This window comes from Salvia hispanica, chromosome 5 (assembly GCF_029641045.1).
Source record: "Salvia hispanica isolate PSC_SH4W2 chromosome 5, Shi_PSC_v1, whole genome shotgun sequence".
In the NCBI taxonomy this organism is placed as follows: Eukaryota; Viridiplantae; Streptophyta; class Magnoliopsida; order Lamiales; family Lamiaceae; genus Salvia; species Salvia hispanica.
In genome coordinates, this window is record NC_142696.1 from 32,055,422 (window position 1) to 32,078,540 (window position 23,119).

The 23,119-nt window shown below is 32.5% G+C and overlaps 2 protein-coding genes across 3 annotated transcripts; one reads left to right on the forward strand and one right to left on the reverse strand.

Annotated features, from left to right (window-relative positions):
* Window positions 1-2,164: 2,164 nt before the first annotated feature.
* On the reverse strand, window positions 2,165-4,529 carry LRP1 (Lateral root primordium (LRP) protein-like protein). Of its 2 annotated transcripts, none has more exons than XM_089058158.1 (2): window positions 3,126-4,529; window positions 2,165-2,900 (listed from the first exon to the last, which is right to left on the reverse strand). In XM_089058158.1, exons 1-2 carry the CDS (start codon window positions 3,763-3,765, stop codon window positions 2,608-2,610), a joined length of 933 nt encoding a protein of 310 aa, XP_088914284.1. In that variant the 5' UTR covers window positions 3,766-4,529; the 3' UTR covers window positions 2,165-2,607. The 2 variants fall into 2 exon arrangements, with proteins under 2 accessions (XP_088914284.1, XP_047939364.2); XM_048083407.2 differs by having other exon boundaries at window positions 2,246-2,927; window positions 3,126-4,526.
* A 16,564-nt stretch (window positions 4,530-21,093) lies between these two features.
* On the forward strand, window positions 21,094-22,377 carry LOC125187377 (Calcium-dependent lipid-binding (CaLB domain) family protein). The gene has a single exon (XM_048083961.2). The coding sequence runs from the start codon at window positions 21,255-21,257 to the stop codon at window positions 22,245-22,247; it is 993 nt and encodes a 330-aa protein (XP_047939918.1). The 5' UTR covers window positions 21,094-21,254; the 3' UTR covers window positions 22,248-22,377.
* Window positions 22,378-23,119: the final 742 nt, after the last annotated feature.

Below are 23,119 nucleotides of genomic sequence, written 5' to 3' on the forward strand. Positions count from 1 at the left end.
AAATTTTGCATTGCTCATAAATTCATTATTATAATGGATAGAACGAGTAACTAACTGGTATTATTCGTGTGTATCATTTAGGATAAAAGAATATATGATTGCACTATAAACACACAACACATATTACGATAGTTGAGTAGCATAAATCATTAGTGTTTTTTATAACAATGAAATTAAGATATTTTGAATATAACCTCAATTAATTATAACAAAAACATTCAACTGTATATAGTTTGCATTAATTAAATGATCCTATTAACTAAGTTACAGTTGAGCATCCTCGAGAAAACAATAATTCATGCTGCTCAATTTATATCAAACATTAACGCAAGATTATTGTTGTCAACTCATAAAAGCCATAAAATTCAATAAATACTTATTATGAATCAAATGACTTCCCCATCACTTATACCTTGAATACAACCTTATATGTTGTGAGGGACGCCCAACGAAATTTAATCCATGCTATAAGAGCCTTGCGGCTAGAATTTATTGAAAATAATTGCAAGAACCTTGCAAAATCCTAAATTATTTTCTTTTCTTTTACTTATGCATGCACTTATGTCATACGGCAAATAAAGTTCATACAATAGACTCGATCCATCCCAAAAATAAGTGACTGTATTCTTTATGGGACATCCCCCAAATAAATAACACATTTCTTCTTTTAATAAATAAAATTAACTACTATTCTCTCTCATATTTTACTACTTATATTCTGTCCAACTTTAATCTATCTTCTATTTTTAACTCTTCAAACACTACTCACTAAGTCCATTTCAAAATGGAACGCCATCACTTATGTCTACACACAGAACATATAGTAATAAACACTGATCCATATATGTTAATTTCGTTAACAAAGCTGCTAATATTTGCTAGAAATGCCATACAATAATTATTGCTCCAAGTAAATTGGATTATATTCACACAACAAAATATACCTACAGCATATCATTATGAAGACCTAATAACAGTGCAATATTTACCAAAAATTCAATAAGACTATTCACATGGGGCTTTCTTTTAAAATCCTTCCCGAAAAGTTAAAAGTTATTCTATACAACATCAATTTCTTAATGTAACCATTTCAATGAAAAGCATCAAAAAAACCAACACAAATTTAATAAGCTAAAACATGCAGTCCTTATTTAGAGTAACATGCTGCCCATTAGCTAGACAATGTTCAAATCAGATATCCATAATAGACCAAGCTACATACAAATTAGCACGAACAAGAAATCGGCACATTCAAACATCAATTGGCATTCAAGAGACAAAGGAAATATAAATAAGAAATCTTAAATCACATAAACAAGAGATCCATATCAAAACAGGATGCAAACATTGACACAAAATAAGACTTACTAACACAAAAATTCAAGAACCAAAAATATGAATACAATTAAAATAGGTAGGTACTTATATTTAATCAGGATGGGAATGGCACACGCATTATAGAGACCAAATCCTTAAATAAATTTATTATATGGAAAAGGTGAGCACATGATGATATAAACGGCGGAAAGTCAAATTGCAGTAAAAAAGAAAATTAAATAGAAACATTAATATCATTAATTAAATAACAGGAGCAAGCACTGCTGCATTATTCTTGCATAGAATCTTCTATAGTTGCATATGTCAAATAAGCAAAATATCAATACATGGGAGTAATTTGTCCCATCTGCCATGAATTATTATCAAAAAACTACCAAACAACTGCATCCAATTTCTGAAACAAGAATTTTCTAAAAATATATAACAATATTAATAACCCTAATGACAAGAAGCTAAATGATCAGCAATCATTCCCAAGTACAAACCTCACATAATTCCATGCAAAGAATGATGTTTTAAAAGAAAATAACACACACTAAGTTTAATTACAACGTAATGATGAACCAAGAGCCGAAAGTAAGTTCCATTTACTTGTTGGATTCAATTCAAGTCATATTTCTACTGATGATAGCGATGGCTCAACAACTAATGTAGCACCCCAAAAACTATTACCCCATGATCATATTCTAATTGAGCCACATAAGATAATGAAAAGATTTAGATTGTACAAAATTAAAGAGGTTTCCAATATCACCAATCAATTAGCTTTAAGGCATATAATATGTTCATCAGCACACGTGATTCTTTGGAAAATCATAATCAGATGGGAAATAAGACCCTATACATGTATGATCAATCAATTAATTAAGAGCATAGCAAAATAACATTATATCATACATTTGAAGTCAAGAAAATTCCCCAAGTTGGAACCACCTCTTATTTGTGCACATTAAAACTCTCATTTTACACTCAAAGGTGCAAAACTTGGACATGACATATATCGACAGTATTAAGGAAATTACTCTGAGATGGAGTAGTAAAAGGAAGTCATCTTTTTTGGGCAAATGATGAGACTCTTCTTGATTAGGGACGCCTAGAGCCTCGAGCTGAAACCATAACTTGGAACACAAAAGATGGGTTACTTAATTACCAAAATCTAGAAAAGATGAATTGATCATGAAAAGATACTATTAGCAACAACAAGAAAAATAGAGGGTGTTATCTAAATCATAAATTCAGATTGAACCCTTTCCTCCAATTGTAGTGAAATCAATTTATTTGGTTTCCATAAGCCGATCCACCAAGCAACCCTCCCCCGGAGGCAGCGTAGATATCCGACGGATCGAGGGCGGGCCTCCCACTGCCACTGCCTCCGACGCCGCCTAAATGCAATTCGGATATATCGGGAAAGCTCTCCCTCCCTTCAAACCCTTGATCGTATAGGAAGCCTTTGAAAATGTGACCACCTATTTTGACCACGGCTTGATATGCAAACTCATCTTCACCATCATCCACAGCTGTTACTCTCACGCACTTGAACACCGCCGGCGCACGCACTTGCCCTGGTAATGACTCTTTTAAGCTCGCGTCTATTCAACATAATTCAAGAAAATCACAAATGAATAAGTCCCATTTGGTTTTCATTGTTGTAAGATGTAAAGATTGGATTTTTACGTTTCTTGAACAATAAAGATTGGATTTTTACACTTCTTGAACAAAAAAGATTGAATTTTTAGATGATTCTTGAAGGAAAAAGATTGAATTTTTAGATGATTGTTAGGTTTTACCTAGATGGCTGGAGGTGGTGTCGAAGCTTCGTGGAGGGGTGGTGTTGGAGGTGGAAGTGTGGGAGGCGGTAGTGGTCTGGGAGGCGCCGGCGAGGCGGGGTTTCTTGGTGCCGGAAGTGGACTGTGAGGAGGCGGCGGCGTTTCCGCCCATGAGCTGGCGCTCGCGGCGGCGGGCGGCGGGGACCCAAGTGCTCTTGACGTGTGTGGAGCAGTCGTAGCCGCGGCTCTTGCAGCAAGTACGGCAGCGGCGGTGGGGGCAGTCTTTCTTGGCTTGGTTGCCGCAGTCTTGGCAAGTGGCTGTTGCGGCGGAGGAGGAAGCGCCGCCTCCTCCGCCGCTGTTGGTGAGGAGATTGGCGTGATCGGCGTTGTTCAAGGGTTTCTGCTGCAGCTGCTGGTGCTGCCACAGCTGCATGCCGCGGCTGCGGGGGGCGTTGATGGCGGCGTCGTCTTCGGCGGCGGCGGGGATGCAAGGGGAGGCGGTGAGGAGGGGGATCACGCCGACGTTGAGGGAGTGGGGATCGAAGTTGATGGTGGTGGCGGGCTCGGCGTGGTGGTGGAATGAGGAGGCCGGCGCGACGAAGAAGAATTCCGGGGGGAGGCCGCAGTTGATGTGGCGGGCGGCGGCGGAGGAGGGCCACATTCCGGCGGCGGAGTTGGTGGCGGAGGGGGCGGCATTGAAGCCCAAGGAGAGATCGCCGGCGGCGGCGGCGGAGGAAGAGGCGACCCACTCAGCGAAGGCGCCGGTGGAATCGGAAGGAAGACGGCGAGTGGTAGCCACAATTGATACAGATGGACAAAATTGGGCAATCAAGAAAGGTAAAGATTGGATTTTTATTTATCCCAATCTTGTTTGAAGAGGGAGAGGAAGAGGAGGAAGAGGTGTGGGGTCTCTGATATTCTTTGTTTGAAGCAGATGGAAGATTTTTCTCTTTGTTTCTCCTCTTTTTGTATTTGCTTCTTCTACTCCATATGCGACTGCTACTTACTGCTACTGTCGCTTTGGCTTTTTTGATGAATAAAGTTTCTCTGAGAGAGGGACTTGTGAGCTTCCCATGCCAGTGCTAATGGCAGACCCAGAAGAGAGAGAATTTGGGAGCTACGCAAAAATAGCACAATTTAGCAAGAGAGAAGGGAGACCCCCACACACAAACACAGTTGTTGAGGAGTTATTGTTGCAGAAAGAGAACCTTGATCAAGATCAAGATCAACATTTTGGATGCTTTTTTCTCTACTCACAGAAAGTGAAAGAATGAGAGGTGGGGGGTGCCTATCTGCCGATTATGTTTTGTGAGTGATTATTGGAGAGAGAATAAACACTACTCCACATTAAAGTATTTAGAGAGAGAGAGAGAGGAGTTTGTGTAATACTGTAATGTGTGTGTGTTTTGTTGTGTAGGTTTTGTATGATTTTGGAAGCCCTAAAAAGTCACATGCCACACTTATTTTAAATTTCTGTATCCTCATTCTTCTTTTTCTATTGGGAAAAACACAAAAGAATAAGTCTTAAAGGCTAAAAGCAAACTATCCTCCCTTGCAAACACACGGAATATAAAAAAGGCTGGGTTGAGAAAGCACACCACTAACATAACTCGCATTCCTAACTTATTTATTCAGATTTCATTGTATACTCATATTCCCTTAATTATCATTTTACTAATTAATAAACATTATAGTAGTATATAACTGTAACATCACTTTAGGAGTAGTTTTTACTATAACAGCATTCGCAGTTCTTGAATAATGCCTCGAATAATAGAAATTCTAAAATTGCTCGCTAAAAAGTTTAGAGAAGGATAGCGTAACCCTTATGTCAGAATGATGTTTTTTAAGAGTGTCCCAAAAATAAGAGAGAATTAGAAAATGTGTTGTCAATATATAGGAGTAATTCAGAATGATTTTTTTTAAGAGTGTTCCAAAAATAAAATCGTGATATTTTTGTCTAAAAGCAAACAATATCATACTAATGGGGAGTTGGAGTGTACATCGTTGAACCATAACAGTGGTATAAGAACGAAGGTTCGGCGGACCTGCGTGATCTTGACCTTGGTCTTGAGGTCTTGGATTGAGGGCCTGAATACTAGGGTTTAAATAATCCCGCATCAGAGAATTATAAAATGTGCAATCAATATATAAGTGTAATCCTTACTCCATTAATATTAGGCATTTTGGAAAGTGTTCCAAGAACGAACTAATGGAAAAGTTCGGGTGTGCACCGTCAAACCCTCATAGACATTAATTGCAAAATATAAGAGGTTCGATGCTTCATCTTAATTCCTTGGATTTTTAATTTAAATTTAATAACAGATTAGATCAAATTTTGCTGATAATAATATACTACCTTCATTCCTGAAAGTTTGACACAGTTTCCATTTCGGTCCGTCCTTGATAGTTTGACACGCTTCACTTTTTACTATTTTTTATAGTGGACCTCATATTCCACTGCCTCATTTCTACTCACATTTTATTACTTTAAAAGTAGGATCCACATCCCATCAACTTTTTCAATTCACTTTCTATTACATTTCTTAAAACCCATGCTGGATCAAAGTGGGTTAATATTTGGGGGACGAGAGTAGTATAACCGAAATCCTTATACAAAGTTTTATGAATCTTATCATTAATTGATTATTGATATTAAGGTGAAAATCTTATGGATTTCAATCAAATTTCATAGTCTTAAAATGAGTACTAGTATAAGTTTGTAGTGATGAAATCTGATTTTCCGTCGTCATATATAATCTCCAATATTTGTTAAATATTTAAAATTTTATTGAGGAAATTGTTGGGTTATTATTGTATGTGCACCCAACAAAATATTCCCAAATCAAAGCAAACAGTAAATGCACAGTTGAATCCGTAAAATCTCATCAATATATGAAAAGAAAATGCAGCGTTGAAAATGGGAGAGAGAAATTTTATGGGAGAAAATAGGCAAGATAGGCAAAAAAGAATAAGAAAATTGTGGCAGTGGAGAATTATTAATAGAATTAATATATAGGAGAAGAAATTGGCATCACATCAGACGTTAAATCCGGTGGTGTAGTACCACCGCCCACTGGCCCCCTTTCTCTGCCATCAGTTGACTCTTATCTTCCAATTAATCAAATGAATACAACATTTTACATTATATCAGAAACACGTTTGCTAGAAGGGTTGAGATCGCAGGGATGCTGTGCCATATCAAACCATTCATTCTTGAAAAATAATACTTCCTCCGTCTCTTAAAATTTGCTACATTTTGACCCGACACAGATTTTAAAAAATATAATGGAGAGTGAGTTGAAAAAATTGATGGGATGTGAGTCCTACTTTTAAAGTATTAGTTTAATAATAAAATGTGAGTAGGAATGCGTTAGTGGAATATGAGGTTCACTACCAAAAATGATAAAAGTGAAGTGTATCAAATTTTCAGAGACGGACTGAAATAGTAAACTGTATCAAATTTTCAGGGACAAAGGTAGTAATACAAGTGCGTGAGATTAATCAATGGTGTAGATCACCACAGCATCCCCTGCTGTGGCATTTTGCACAGCAGGGGATCTCATTCCTTGCTGGAATTAGGGAATTCAAATAGAGTGAACTACGTAAATGGTACTTGATCTTTCACTTTCGCACATAAATGGTACCTGATCTTTATTTTATATCGTATTTGGTATCTATAAATCATATTTTTGGTAACTGCTGCAATTTTCACCCCAAAATGCCCTCTAAACAAATACATATTTCCATTTGTGTTATTGAGATTATTTTGGACATACAAAACTAAGTACCAAAAGTGATATTATAATTTTTTCTCTCATTCTTCTCACTCTTTATACTATTATCATTAATCAATATTAATATTATTATTTTGATGTTATAAATCAATAATTAATTTATTTTTTAATATCATTCAAATATACTTAATTATAATTATAGTTATAATTATATTTAATTATTGTAAATATTATTGTTATAATACAAAAAACTAGGTGTAGTTAATAAATAAAAATAATATAATTATTTAAATTATGAATCACACAATATTATATAATAATAATAATAATAATAACTATTATTATTATTATTTTACATTAAATTAATAACTAATCAATATAGTCTTAACAAAAATTTAAAATTGTTAATTGTATTCATAATGATATTAAGAGTTGAATCTTTTTAGTTAGGTGTTTCAACCCTTAAATTAGTATAAAATAATTGAATACAAAATATTTTATTGATTTAAATATTTTAAATAATTAATTTAATTAGGTGTTTTTTTTTCTTGATTTATATTATGAATGCAATTAGATGTATATATAAAACGCTAAAGTGAAAGAAGAAAAAAGAGGAAACATAAATTAAGGAAAAAAGAAAGAAGAAATGAAGATAAAATACTAAAAAGAAAGAAGAAAGGAAGATAAAATACTAAAAAGAAAGAAAAAAATGAAGAAGAAAGAAAGAAGGAGAAACTAAAGAAGAAAATGAAATAAAAAATGAAGAAAAAAATAATCACATGTTTGGTATAATGGAAATTTACAAAAATATCCTCCATAACAAAAAAAATCACAAATTTGATACCTATGGTTATTTTTGTCACTGGATACCAAAAACGATATAAAATAAAGATCAGGTACCATTTGCGTGCGAAAGTGAAAAATCAAGTACCATTTATGTAGTTCACTCATTCAAATAAGACTGAGATTACTGTATACTCTATGTTTAAGTATGCACTAATTATTTTATTAGAAGTTCACAACTAGCACTTACTCCCTTCGTCCTAGTTTAAGACTAAGATTTAGTTATGGCACGGGTTTTAAAAAATTAGTGGAGTGTATAATAAATGAAGTGAGGTAGTGGTTGTTGGAGTGTATAATAATTGAAGTGATGTGGTGGAAAGTGAGACCCTTTTGACTTTTTGTATGTTTAGAATTTTGTTTTGTTTTATTTTTATGAAAGTAATGGCATTTTAGTGTAAATTTGATGAATAATGAGGTTAAATTTTATATCCAAATATGGTAGATTCTAAATGTAACTCTAAAACTGGGACGGACTTAAATGGCAAAATGTGACTCTTAAATTGGGACGGAGAGAGTATTTTTTTAAAGAGTGGACTACAAAATTGACCTTTATGTATGACAAGTCGAACGCTAGAGGTACCCATGTTTAAAAAAATGCACTGTTAGCCTCTACGTACGGGTATAATATCATTTTAGGTCCCTTTTCACTATTTTGAGTCTTTTATGCCATTTTCTCCCTACTCTTAACCTAAATGTCATTCCTAGGTATTTTAGTCTTTCTCATTTTCATTACTATATAATATGTTTATTTTATATTTTCATTTAATTCATAAATATTTTATATTTGATTAGATTGATAAATTAAAATACTTATAAATAATTATCATAGGAATGGTTTATTTTTTATTTTAGTTAAATAAGTTTTTGTAAATAAATTTTTTTAAATAAAACCGTTAATTATTTAATATTGTATGATATGATAATTAGGATTGATAATTATATTGATTCATCAATTTTACCAACTTTTATATACTAAAATAAATGATGAATGCATAGAAGGACTTAAATGCCATGGATGACATTTTGGAAAAAAAATGAGGGCCAAAAGGGCATGACAGACCCAAAAAAGTGAAAAAAGACTCCAAATGATATTATACCCATACGTAGAGGGGTTTGTTGCATTTTTTGAAACATATGTACCTCCAACGTTCGCACGTCCATACATAGGGGTGCCATTTTCGTTCGTCCCTAAAAATATGGGCATTTCCAATTATGGAAAGTTATCCCAATTTATTATCCATACACATCAAATTATTTCAAATTTATACTATTATTAAAACACTAGTAATAATGCGGTTTTAATATCCACTAACACTACTTTAACTACTCTTCTCCTCATCATTCTTACTTTACCAATTTTGTCTTAATTCTTGTGTCATATTATATTCTCATATTTTTATGGAACCAAGAAAGTACGTATCAGTAGCGGATCCAGGATTTTTTGTTTGATGGTTTGAAACATAAGTTCTCTAATGACTCAAAATTTTGAAATCATCCGGCTTCAGCATTGAATAAGATTAACATAATAAACCTCAATACTTAAATTTAAAGTACTATATAACACCAATGTAATATTTATTGTATTGTAGAAAATATGTTTTACTTCAACTTTTATAAAAAAAAATTATTTGAAATATATATCACTATAACACTAATGTAATGTTTATTGTATAGAAATAATACTAATGTAATGTTTTTATAAAAAAATATGCGTCAAATTACTTCAATTTATTTATTCTAAAGGTAACATTAATGCAAAATTTATTGTGAATAACTCTAAAGTAAACAAGCTATTGTTCCGGCAAAATGCCAAAATTGATTAAATACTCCTAAGAAAGGGTAGATTAAATCTATGATTATTGCCATACTCATATTATCTTAATCATCTGTCCAACTGTTCCTGTCCTACTCGGAAAGAATATATTAAATCTATTATTATAGCCTATGTGTAGGCTTATTCCCTAATTTTTCATGACTATGTATCCTTACAATTAGTACTACTACATTAATATTTTGTAGCTCCCACTAAGATAATCATAATAGATGTAACATGGTTCTGACACTAATAGTTTTACATATTCTAGGGGCACTGAATTAAGTGACATTCTCTGCAGCCTCCATCATTTTAAAATCTAATTAAGGGCCAACTAATCATTTCTTGGGAAAGTGTTATAAAAGTTTCTATATATATATATATGTATGTTAATTAAGGATCTATCGTGGATTGCAAAAACTTAAGTATTTCAATGTCCTCCACGAACGCAAATTCATTCTCATTATGCGTTTATATTTTAAAGCCCTTATTGAAATTAATTAAATTCACTATATTAATATGTGATTTTCGATATACAACATAGATAATTACTTGTCATGTTCATTTTCTAACTTTGTAGTTTAAACTTTTAGTTGCATGTGTAATTGTGTATTGACGTTTATATGTCCACAAAATATTGATATGTACAAATAATATAACTTCTCCATGTACAAAATATCATGGCCTATTAAAGCGAAATATAATGATGATTTTGTTGTGTTTTTATAAAATACTCCATATAGAAACTAATTTGAAATAGATAAAACGGACCAACAAACATTCGACACGTACCATGTGCTATCATCCAAGAACATGTTATCCTCGTATTTAATTGATCAATTATAGTACATCAATTTGTCGACTAACCTCAAATATTCGATCGATTAGAAAGTCCTAATTCTATTGTGTCAACTCCTAAATCAAATATTTCTATCCATTGAATATCTAATAATTTAATAACAACATGAGAGTACATTACAAAACACTCGATCAATATTTAACAAAAATATGGAACACGGATCTAAATCATTATTTTAAATGGTTGAAAAATCAATAAAGAATAAAGACTAATTTGCCAAAAAATAGAAAGGTCGAATGTAATTTGTAGTAATTTATTATGGTTCGTCAATGCACAATCGAACTCCATATTACTCATTAGTGTGATATTGTCTACATTGGACATAGCTCTTACTTTATTTTATTTTTAGGACACTCCTTAAAAATGTGTTGGATGGTTTGAACCTCAACTATCATCCCCACAAACTAAGACTACACACGTCCCAAATCATCATACAGAGAACCACAGAGGCAGGGGCGGAGGCACAATGGGGCCGGGGGGGCCCTGGGCCCCTCACCCATTTGGATATTTACTATATATTATACATGTAATTACAATTACAAACATGAAGAACTAGCACATTGGTGTCATTATTGGATTCTTGGTGGTGAGGTACCTAGTTCTCGAAACCCTACATGAATATTTTGATATTTAGGAATCTATTTGTGTTCATTTGAGTATGTTTTGTTAGATTTATATATTTGTAATTTTGTATAAATTATTTTAATTTATAATTTTAAAATAAATGATTTTTGTAATTTAATAATATAAACTATTTCTTTGATTTCATAAATATTGTAAAAATATTGCTCCCTTCGTCCCAAGATAAACAAGTCGTATTCCTGTTTGGGATGCCCCACTACAAGTGAGTCATTTTCATTTTTAGCAAAAAATCATCTCTCTTACTTTATTATTCACATATTTTATTCACTCTTTACTCATCTACTTTTCTCTCTTTCATACTTAACTCTCTCCACTTTAACTTATTTAATATCAATTCCTTAAATCTCATGCCCAAAAGAAGTGTTTCGCTTATCTTGGGACTGAGGGAATATATGATATTAATAAAATAAATTATAATGTGATGTCCTTTGTTATAAAATAATTTATAATAGTAGATAATAACTCTTTGATCTAGTAAATACGATGAAAACATATCATAAAATACAATTAGTAAAATATGTGCTATGTTCGAAAAAATCTATTCACTAATTAGTTTTCTTATCATCCATTTCTCACACGCGACTTATTATATTGTTCACGTTCGAGTTGTTTTCGTGTCGTTAGCACTGGACACACTCAACAAATTTTAATAGTAATTTGGGCCCCCCACCATTAAAATTCTGGCTCCGCCACTGCACACAGGTCTACCAAACTTCAGATCAGATAGCACTATTAGGGTTCGTCTATGTGCACCCAAACTCTACATTAACATGATATTATTCATTTTTAAAAAAAATACTCAATGATTTATTTTTGGAACACGTACTACTCAAATAAAGACCTTATGGAATATGACATGTGATGGCATAAGTAATGTCCTAAAGGGTAAATTTATGGAAGCACAGGTGTCGGTTCCCCATACATCCTCGAATCTGGCCATGTTACCCTTCTCCTTCATTTTACACTTGGTTTTACTTCATTAGAGTATTCATATTGATATAAGTAGATGCATTCATAAAGGTGTCAAAAAACTATTCTTATCCCTGACGGCCAAAAGGTAACTTTTTTTCTAGGTTAAATTCGTTGCATTCGATTTACTATTCTTATCTTTAAAGGGTAAATTTTTCGAGGTTAAGTTCGTTGCATTTGATTTAGCAAGAGTATAGTATATAATTATCATATGACATTGGAATCAACTTAAATTATATCTATAAGTTATAACTTATACTCAAAACATTTGATCAACTACAGATTTAGACATCTATCTTATGTTGAAAATCAAAATTGCTTGATAAAATTCTAAATAAATTGAGACAAAATAACAACACGGAAACACAACCAAGCAAGGTGTTTTAGAAGTACTCCCTCCGTTCCCATAATTTGTCACAATTTGACTCGACACGGGTTTTAAGAAATACAATTTGACTCGACACGAGTTTTAAGAAATATAATAGAAAGTGAGTTGAAAAAGTTTTAAGAAATATAATAGAAAGTGAGTTGAAAAAGTTAGTGACATGTGAGTCCTATTTTTATATATTAGTTTTATAATAAAATGTGAGTGAAAATGAATTAGTGGAATGTGGGGTCCACTACCCAAAATGGTAAAAGTGAAAGGTAAAACTTTTTTGGAAACGGACGAAATTGAAAATAAGTGACAAATTTTCAGAGACCGGAGGAAGTAGTTAAATCAATTTGGAGTTTCGACATCATATGATATTGATTAAATCTTAGGTCCAAATTCATACAAAAAGACGAATTTGCGTAGATATTTTTGAAATGGATCAAAAATTAAAATTGAAATTGTGTTTTACCATTTTCTAAGATTCATCCAAAATAAGATACGTCCACAAACAACGGAGGAGATTTGTGGTGTCACGTAAAAAAAAAGGGACCATTCCAAAATAGTACTCGCATCTTCCGGGGATGGAATAAAAAGGTAGCCTTAAATAATTGAACATCTATCTATGTTATATATGGTGATTGAATTGGACTTTTGTTCATATTGAATTTGATTAGGTGTATCGACTTAAATATTTAATGAACATCTGCATAAAATGTTTGAATTGGAATTTTGTTCACATCGAATTTGATTCGGTAAAGACTTTAACATACAATATTGCTTAATTGAGGAAACTCAGTCTCAGCCCATATCATTTATTTTAAACCAAGGCGTGGTCAAACTTTAGGATGGTAATCAGTAGTGAATGAGATGAGTATGTACAAAAATATTTATTAGAGGTAGATAAATTAATGATATGAGTATGGGTACAAGTTATTACTTGCAATATTTTGTTAGGATCAGGAATGGGTGTGGAATTTTAAAATTATATTATAATTGTAGCTATAATAATAATATAAACTAAACGAGGATAAGTAGATTATGTTTAATTACTAATTTTTTTCAAATTGGAAGTTGGTATTTTAAGGTAAAATCATTAATATAGATGACATGGTAAAGTCCAATTTAAGGTAAAACCATTAATATTGATGACATGGTAAAGACCATTTTATGAATTTAGTCGAGTATATTTGATTTTTTATTTTGACTCCTGAATAAATCAAAATGGTCCAGAAATGGTCAATTTTTTTGGACAGTGCCGTCACAAAACTAACGATCGATTCTTTTTGACTTAATTAGATGATTATTTTACAACTTTACAAATTTGGTCCAGAAAATTTTGTCCTAAATATATAGATGTCAATCGAAACAGACCAATTCGGCACATCGAAAGAGATGTAGCCGGTAAACGCGGTGGTCGAGGGACTTGAGCGTCTGCTTATTCCGTTGCCAGAGAACTTATTGCACAATCTACCGTCGAAGTTGCTGAAAAACTTATTAATATTAAAAATGAATATAAATGAATTAACAAATTGATTGGTTCTCAAGTTCTACTATATTCTTCACAACTCTGCCATTACATTCACATCCTTCAATTTAAAAAGCAGCACGTCATTATAATAATTGTAATGTTTTCTGCAGTTTTATACACGAAACGATACTGATTTAAATAAATTAACACTAAAACACATCGTTTTAATTTGATAGCGACTCTGAATATTTTTCGCATGCAATGAGTATTATAGTAGTAGTATTATATTTTACACAAGTGGAATATGAGTGTGTGCACATGATTTATATAGTAGTAGTAGTACTACTACTTTTTTCTTAAACATATGATACGGACCACAGGCCAACTCAAATGATTTGCAACAAATTCAATATGCTAGTAGTAATAAATAATCTCTCACGTATACTGTTTTTTTCTATCAATTTATGTATTTCAATATGCACATTACTTGGTAACTATTGAATGATAAATACAGTAATATTCATAAAACACTAAGAATTACTCCTTTCATCTATAAATACTTGCCATACTTAAATTCTGCTTAGGTTTTAAAATATTGTGTGTGCATGTAGTATTAATTAGAATGTGGAAGAATATTAGTTACTTACACCTAATATCACGAAATATTTTAAAATTTTGTTTTTTTTTCACATACTTTAAACTTGACATATAATATCAGCAGGGTCAAATGCCCCTCCTGATGCCTTCAACATTGTTGTATTTTTACATATAAATTCTCAATTATATTAACAAGATACTCTAAAATCTAAATACCCATCTCAAATGCATAAATTTTTTCTACATAATATACTTTTGCCCCTCCTCAAATGAAATCCTAGCTCCGCCCCTGTATAATATCACGAACTATATTATTTTTATTTTTTGAAACTTGTAGTTTATATGATGAAATTATTAATTTATAATTATTATTCTAGATAAAAAGCTTAATGAACAAATTAGGAGTTATAAATAGAATCACCGTTTCACCATTTTTTGAATTTCAAAATGTTCTAAATTGTTTCAAATAAAGTCTCATTAGTCCGAATATTGGGGTATATAGTCAATCATAGAAGCAAAAAGAAACATATAAAAAAAAAATATTCACACAATTATAATTGTGGGAAACACACACCACCGGAGAATATATTCATTATTTCAAATTTCTTTTACCTAATTATCCGTTTTTATTTGTAACATAAATAAAATACCAAAAGAAATAATGTTGCAGACTGCCTCTCACTAATATCAAATGGTGAACATTTGATGACTGTGAAAATCATTCCACGGTATACATAATCTTGTGAAAAAGTTGTCCATATATAGTGGGCAAATCAAAGGAAAATGGAAAAGGTGTTTTTAAGGACAAAAACATTTGATTGGTCGGTCACGATATACAGTTGTCACTTGAAATATCATAGACCCTGTCATCGCACGTCACCGAAAAATACTTTGATTGTTTTTTTTTTTTTTTTAAATAAAATAATCTAATGAAATAAAAAGCGTATAAAATAATGGTAAAATAAGGAGGAGAAAAAGGAAAGCGGCGGTCTGTGAAAGGAAATGACTTTTGTGAAGGCCTATTCTCATCTCCTATGCAAAGACCTATACACTCTATCCTTTGCCCACGCGCAATTACGCCGTGTGACCTTCACTCTTGTCTTCATTCATTTCTATTTTTCTTAAAAAAAACCTTTTTATAAATAAAAAAAATGAATCAAATTTATTCGATTATTTGTTAATTTAAGAAATAGTTTCATGCCTCTCCTTGAGCAGCACTAGATTTTAGCAATTTAATTTTGAGTGTTGAGTGAAAAGAATAAATTAAGAGTTGAGAGAGAATAAAATAGAGATAAAAATATTTTTATTTTTAGTAATGCGTCATTTTGACTGTGACAAACTAAAAGGAAAGTAAGTCATTTTTTTTGGAACGGAGGGAATATACTAAAGATTTACTTCCTTCGTCCCCTTGTAGCCGAGTCGTATTCCATTTTAGGTTGTCCCACTATAGCTGAGTCACCTACTTTTTTAGAAAAAAATACTTTATTTTCTCTTACTTTATTCATTCTTTTCTCTCTACCTTTTTTCTTTTTACTTTATTATCCTCTTACTTAATTTATTTAAAACAGTTTTTTTAAAATCTCGTAACAAAAAAAAATGCCTCGACTACAGAAGAACGGAGGGAGTATAAAATTAGAAAATAACAAGTTCAAAATGAAACTAGACAAATGGTGGAGGTAGTGTGAATTACTCCTTACACTTAGATATGAATTTGAAAATATTAGAAGCCCCTGCACATATAATTTGTGGTTATCAATCATGTCTTACAAATTTGTAAGTTATACTCCTACACTACGAGTTTTTTTTTCAATGATGCAAAGCCAATGGAATAGGATTTGTTAGTAGGTCATTTCACAATTCACATTGCAAGCCGCGGTGGATAACAAGATCGGAATTTAAAAAGTTAAACATTAGTTTTAGGAAATCAGATACACGTAATAGGCTCGTGCTATATGAGCTTGAAAGTGTAGTAGGGACGTTAGAGAAGTTAGTAGTCAATTATTGACTAATTAAGTATAGCATAATCAATCTTAAATAACGCTTACATATCAATAATTGGTGCCAATACGCAGTCTTTTTGCATAGATAATAGGGGACATATGCATAAAATAGCCTTCTACCTACCTTCACTTCTACCTTCTATAGTATAGCATACAGCAGTAGGTTAGATTACATAATAAAATTCAACCCAATTTAATAACTGGTGTTGTGATCTTCACATTCAAAGAGACATGATTTTCAATTTTCATACACAAATATCGCTCTGCATTCAATACTATGACAACCTATAGTATTAAAAATCTTCATTCCAAATTGATTTAATGATGATTCAATATACTCATATTAGAAAAATCTCTCATTCTGCGAAGGTTTTTTTAAAGAATGCGATTGATTTATTTCTACGTATTAGAGCAGATTAAAGTTAGAGCAGATTAAAATTAATGTGGATCTCTTTGTATGCGTGTGTTGAAGTCCAATTTGCACTTTAATTTACACGTATAAGGGTATATTGAAAATTTTTATTCTTATCCCGTATCAATTTGATGATGATTATATCTCATCTGTATATTTTTAATAAAGATGAGTGCCATTTGTATATGAAAAGATCTTAAATTAATTAAAAATAATGATATATACTACAGTCAATGTACTAATCCATATATTGAAGTTCATACTTCTGTTAATTAGTAATTAGACGTATATTATGTCGAATATTATAAAACGCTTGAAGAGTTAACTTCAAGAGAGAATAAAGTAAAATTAATATTTGAATTTAAAAAAAAGAAGAAAAGAAGAAAAGAAGAAGAAATGGTATCCAAAAATGGAAGTAGGGGGCAGAAAGAGAGGAGTGGCGTGGGGTGGAGTGAAAAGTGGGTTACAGCGGAGATCTAGTGCATGAGGCTACTGATGTAGAGTCTAGATTATTTAATGTTGTAAGAGAAAATCGAGATGTCTCGAGCCCACCGTCATCTGATCTAGGTCTCTGTCTCTGTCGCCTCTCTGCCTCTGTCCAAAACCACCGCTTCTATATATCCCGCGATTTCCTCCGCCGTACGTTTTTGTCCCCTCCCCTTCCCACTTTCCACGCGCTATCTCGCTTTCTCACTTACTCCCTCCGTCCCACGTAATTTTACATGGTTTGACTTGACATGAGTTTTAACAAATATAATAAAAATTAAGTTGAAAAAATTGATGAGACGTGGGTCATACTTTTAAATTATTGGTTTTATAATAAAATATAAGTAGGATCATGTTAGTAGAATATGGAGTCCACTGCCAAAAATGATAAAAGTAAAATGAGTAAAATTATGTGGGACAGACTAAAATGAAATACTGAGTAAAATTACGTGGGACGGATGGAGTATCTCATTTCTCAATACTCCAATACTATTACTTTTTTTTTTCTTTTAAATACTTCCTCAATTCTAATTAAATTGAGTTAGAATTTTTAGTCTAGGAAATTAAAAAATTATATTGAAAAATAGTATGAGAAATGAATAAAATAAAAAAATAAAGAAAGTGTAATATAAATGATAGAAATAAAATACAATTTATTAGATATTTTATTTTTTCCTAAAAAGGAAATTGGCTTAACTTAATTGGGATAATCAAATAAAAATACGACTCAACTTAGTTAGAACGAGAAAATACTAGTACTATTTAACATAACATCTATCCTATTTGTCCGGGTTAATTAATGGATGCATTATTCATTACAGTGATATAATCAAATACAAAGTATAAATATCGTACAAATTCCCAGCTATGATCTAGATAGTTAAAATTGTCTATAAATGATAAAGTACCAGCAATTAAAATGTTAACACACTGTTTGTGTCCACAGATAATATTAGGTTGAAATCATATTGAATTGTACTGATACTCCATTTTTTTTATATAATTACTTATTATACTACCATACTTGATTTTTGATTCAGTGCCTCTACCGAAATTTTCCCCAATACAATTCGATTGCGTCAAATCACAAAAAAAAATTGCTGTTTTGGAGAGAGAGTAGTCAAAAAGTTTTTTATTTAGCCGAACCTTAACGCCAAGTCAGTCAAATTTCAAGGACAGATATAAACCAAATATTTGACTATTTCGTTACTGTACTAAATAAAACCAAATAGTAGTATTTGACTATTTCGTTACTGTACTAAATAAAAACTTTGTATGAAGAATTTTTAAGATTAAATATTTGCAGTTGAAGTCATCTACTCAGTCTCGTAAATCCAAGCATTTGATATTGTGGTCATTTTATTTCATTGGAGTCTAATGCTGCCAATTGCAAAAGTTAAATATGTGATGCTGTAGGTATTATGCATGTTGTGTTGTGATGCTGCGAATTGCAATTGTGGGTTTGTAGAGAGTGTCAAGGAAAAAAACAACTAAAAATGTTTATATTGTTGCTAAAAACGTTTCACAATTGCAAAAATTGATCACGTTTCAAAATAAACTCAAGCATTGAGTGAGAGATTAAACATAACTAATAAGATCAAGTTGTAATTTCAAACAACATTATTGGAACAAGTTAATACAGACAATAGTATGGATATAAAATTTAATATAAAATTAATAAAATAAAAAAAATGAAAAAAAAATTATAATTAAAATATTATCAATGAAAAATGGATTTTAATTCTTCACTTTCAATAACAAGAGGGAATATTGAAGGGGCAAATAGTGGAAATTATTGTAGAGATGGTATTTTCGGGTGGGAGTGGTGAGTAATGCCTATTTTCGTGTGTTTCACTAATGTGTGATAATGTAGGGTTCATAGATTTACTTTTGTAGTTTTTCACAAAATCATTAACTCTTCCATCAGAATCACAGTCACGCTCGCTACTTTTAGTTGATGCAGGATTTGACTTTTTTGTGTTTCTCCATCAATCTTTCCTTCTTTCATAAATTTCAATTATATTTTCTAATTAAACTCCCTTATATTTCCACTTATTTCATAAATGTATAAAGATCTTTATATTTTCATGTTTTTCTTTCTAGATAATACTTTGATCAAAGATATTTTCTATATACATTTCAATTAGTATGTTTCTTTGGAACATATATATAATTTTGTTGGCATAAAAATAAATCAAGATATATAAAGATGAAATGAGTATTAAAGAGAAAAGAACTTTAATACTAATAAATGTTTAGCTCATGCTACTTATAAATTATACTATATTAATTGTTATTGTAAGAAAAATATTTTTAATTTTTCTTATATTTCATACTATGATTATTAGAATTACAAACTATATGTACAAATTAATTGTTTCATTCGTAGTAATAGATAGTAAAAAAACAAAACATTAACTCTCATATAATTTTTAAAACATTAACTCTCATATAATTTTTAATTTGGCTATTCTTATTATAAAATTTAATTTATATATCATTTAATTATAAATTGACTATTCTTATAAGTAATACAGGAAAATTACTTAATTGTATTTTTAATTTACCAAGTTATGAAAACTTAATCGTGCGAAGGTGAACATGTATCTCAAAATGTAATGCATGTGGGCATAAGCCCACAATTTGAATTCCAATTATCCACCTACAAACATATTTGTGCAGTATGTTTAACATTAAATAAACATAGTCAATTACTTTGTTTGCAACTTAAGTCTATTGGGCCTGAGATTATGATGTTTTATGGGCTATAGATATATAGTATCTTGGGCTCTCGAAGAACAGACACAAATATTTCTTGGTACTAATTTGTCCATTTGACATTATAATCTCAATATTATTCTCTTACAATTGTATATTAGTGTAACTATTATGGTTTTGTTTTTGTACACATTCGAGCCTTGAGAGCATTTTTCTATATATCCATTGCAAGACCCAAAACAGGCTACCATTATCCATCTCAACGAACTTTAATTGTATTCATTTTTTTATTATCTTAAATTACTTTAGCCATTTCTTTACCACAAACCTGAAGAAATTTAACGAAAGTGGCATTACTAATTAATTCATACTACTACTACTATACATACCAAATCTATCAGTAATGGTTCTTCAACACACACTCACAAGGAAATCTTCAGATCAAAGTTACTGCTATGAGAGTTAGAGCGCTTGTGATCTTTTTGAGTTCTTGAGCCATTGCTTTGAGTGATTGTAGTTGTGTATCGTATGTGTAAGAATTGGTTGAATAAAGGTTTTATTCTTCCCCTGTGGACGTAGGTTGTCTTGGAGGAACCACGTAATACTCGCTGTCAATATTCTTTAATCGTTATTGATTCTAGTTGTAGATCGGTTCCAAGATTCTTAACAGAACAAGAGCCGATATCTCAGGTTGTCTTCCTGGATCCGTCCTTATGTCTTGATACTGAATGTATCTCGTGTGGAAGGGTGTTCGATGATCTGCAAAAATCAAAAGAGTATCCTCAAGCTTCCAGGAAATGGATATATTAGATCCTCAAGTCTCTGATGGGGAGTATCATGTTTTTGATGAAGATATTTGCCGTTATGATTTTGTGCTTAAACCAATGATGAAAAGGTATGTTTGTAGACAAGCATGAAGGTGTGGCGCATGTTGTAGTGGGATGATGTGGGAAGAAAGAGTCTTTGAAGATTTGGAGAGGCAGAGAGAATTAAAAAGGTGGTAATGAATAATGAACAAAATGGGGGGCTCCATTGCCCTTAGTGGATTGGAAAAAATAAGCTGCATTGTCAAGCAAAGCAATATCACCATCTCCTACCAAACCTTTTCTCCATCTCACTTCATCATTCTCACCTACTCCACACTTCCCACTTTCTCTCCTTGTTGTTTCCCTTCCAAGCCATGCTCTTATATTGATATGAATACATGAATTCTTTCTTGTTTAGTTTTGGAACATGGAGTCCTTAAACAAAGGTGAAGGCGGTGGTGGATTCATTTACAGCCCCGAATCCAACAATCCAATTCTCGAAATCCATGTGCACCACGCGAGGAACATCCACAACATATGCATCTACGAGAAGCAGGACGTGTACGCGAAATTCTCCCTCACCTACAACCCGGACCACACAGTCTCCACCCCTATCATCAGGGGCGGGGGGAGGAACCCCGACTTCAACGACAACCTCTCCATCACCATCACCCAGCCAGACTCCGTCCTCAAATGCGAAATCTGGATGCTGAGCAGGGCAAAGCACTTGATGGACGATCAACTCCTCGGCTTCGCATTAGTCCCAATCTCCTCCCTCTCCGTTAACAAAAGCCTCACTCAAGATTTCCACCTTTCCTCGACCGACCTCTTCCACTCCCCTGCCGGCACCATCAAGCTCTCCCTTCTCTTAAACACCATTAACACTCCACTCACCACTCCTACTATCAACACTTCCTCCTCTTACGCGACAACTTCTCATGACAAGGACGACGATGGCAGCATCATTGTCGTCTCGGAGGACTACTGCAGGATGGAGTTCCCGGACATTAGCGTGGCGGATCAGAACCGGCAGATGGTGACGGAGTACTTTGCGAAGAATGGAGCGGCGCCTATGAGGCCGTGGGACGGGTCGTTCCTCCACCTTGGGGCGGGGCCGGAGGATTATGAGATGGGTGGGAACTCATCGGAGGGGAGCTCGGGGATGACGAGCCTGAGCGACGATAGGAACACGGGGGATTCAATTGAGGAGAAGAAGAGCGAGGAGGAGAAGGAGGAGGAGGTGATGCAGAAGCAGATAGTGGAGATGTATGTGAGGAGCATGCAGCAGTTTACGGAGTCTCTGGCTAAGATGAAGCTGCCTATGGATTTGGATAAGGATGAGGATGAGAATGAGAATGATAAGAAGAAAAAGGATAGTAGTTGCAGCAGGGTGTTCTATGGCAGCAGGGCTTTTTTCTGAATTCCTACTATGTGTAATAATGTGTGTTAATTACTTGATTTAGATTTATTTTTGAGTGAATGTCTTCTTCTACTTCTACTTCTTCAATTTCTGAAATAACTGAAATAAATTATTGATGAAAGTGGTTGCATTTTGATTGTTGAAGGTGGTGAATAGGATCATTTCACTGTTCCCATCTTTATTCTTGGTGTGTACAAAAACTACGACTTTAGACATTGATGATTACATAGAGGAAAATGAATGAATTAGATAGTAGCTCAGCTTGACATTACCACTACTTTAATAATAGCTTCATAAAAATAATATAATCAGGTTTCACCACTACTTTTACATATTCACACATATAATGTAGTTTTATAAATATTGGCATCATCATCCATCAATGATTATACCCCCACGTCGTGAAACCCCCGGTATATAAGTTTTGACATTGAAATATGAACTTCAAGCTCAAATATGAAGTATAATACTAGTATTACTATAAATCAAGTATTAAATTCGGTAAGTTATAAGATAAATATACATGGTTTAGAAATCACGACTCAAATAATAATTAGGAAGAAAATAAACAAATATCTTACAAACTTAACCAAACTCTGTACAAAGACAAGTGTGAAATTCAAAGTAATACTTTATGTTTTAGATCGTAATTTGTTTTGGCTCGTCTTTCTTTATAGTATCATATTATTTCACACTACAAAAAAGTTATATTTCGAGGCTAAAGTCGTCAGAAATTACCAAATGTGTTCAGAAAACGTTATACTCCAAGAACTTTATGAGCAAATTGCCGATGGAAAAATAATCACATAATTTTTTTATTTAAATAATTTCCAAGCACACACGAGTGCTCAGAAAAAGAAGAGAGACCACTC

Bases quoted from the DNA above. Each gene is read 5' to 3' on its own strand.
- LRP1 (XM_048083407.2), bottom strand. From the start codon at position 3,765: ATGTGGCCCTCCTCCGCCGCCGCCCGCCACATCAACTGCGGCCTCCCC. The intron at 2,928-3,125 runs GTAAAACCTAAC...TATGTTGAATAG, and splicing joins CACCACCTCCAGCCATCTAG to ACGCGAGCTTAAAAGAGTCA.
- LOC125187377 (XM_048083961.2), top strand. From the start codon at position 21,255: ATGGAGTCCTTAAACAAAGGTGAAGGCGGTGGTGGATTCATTTACAGC.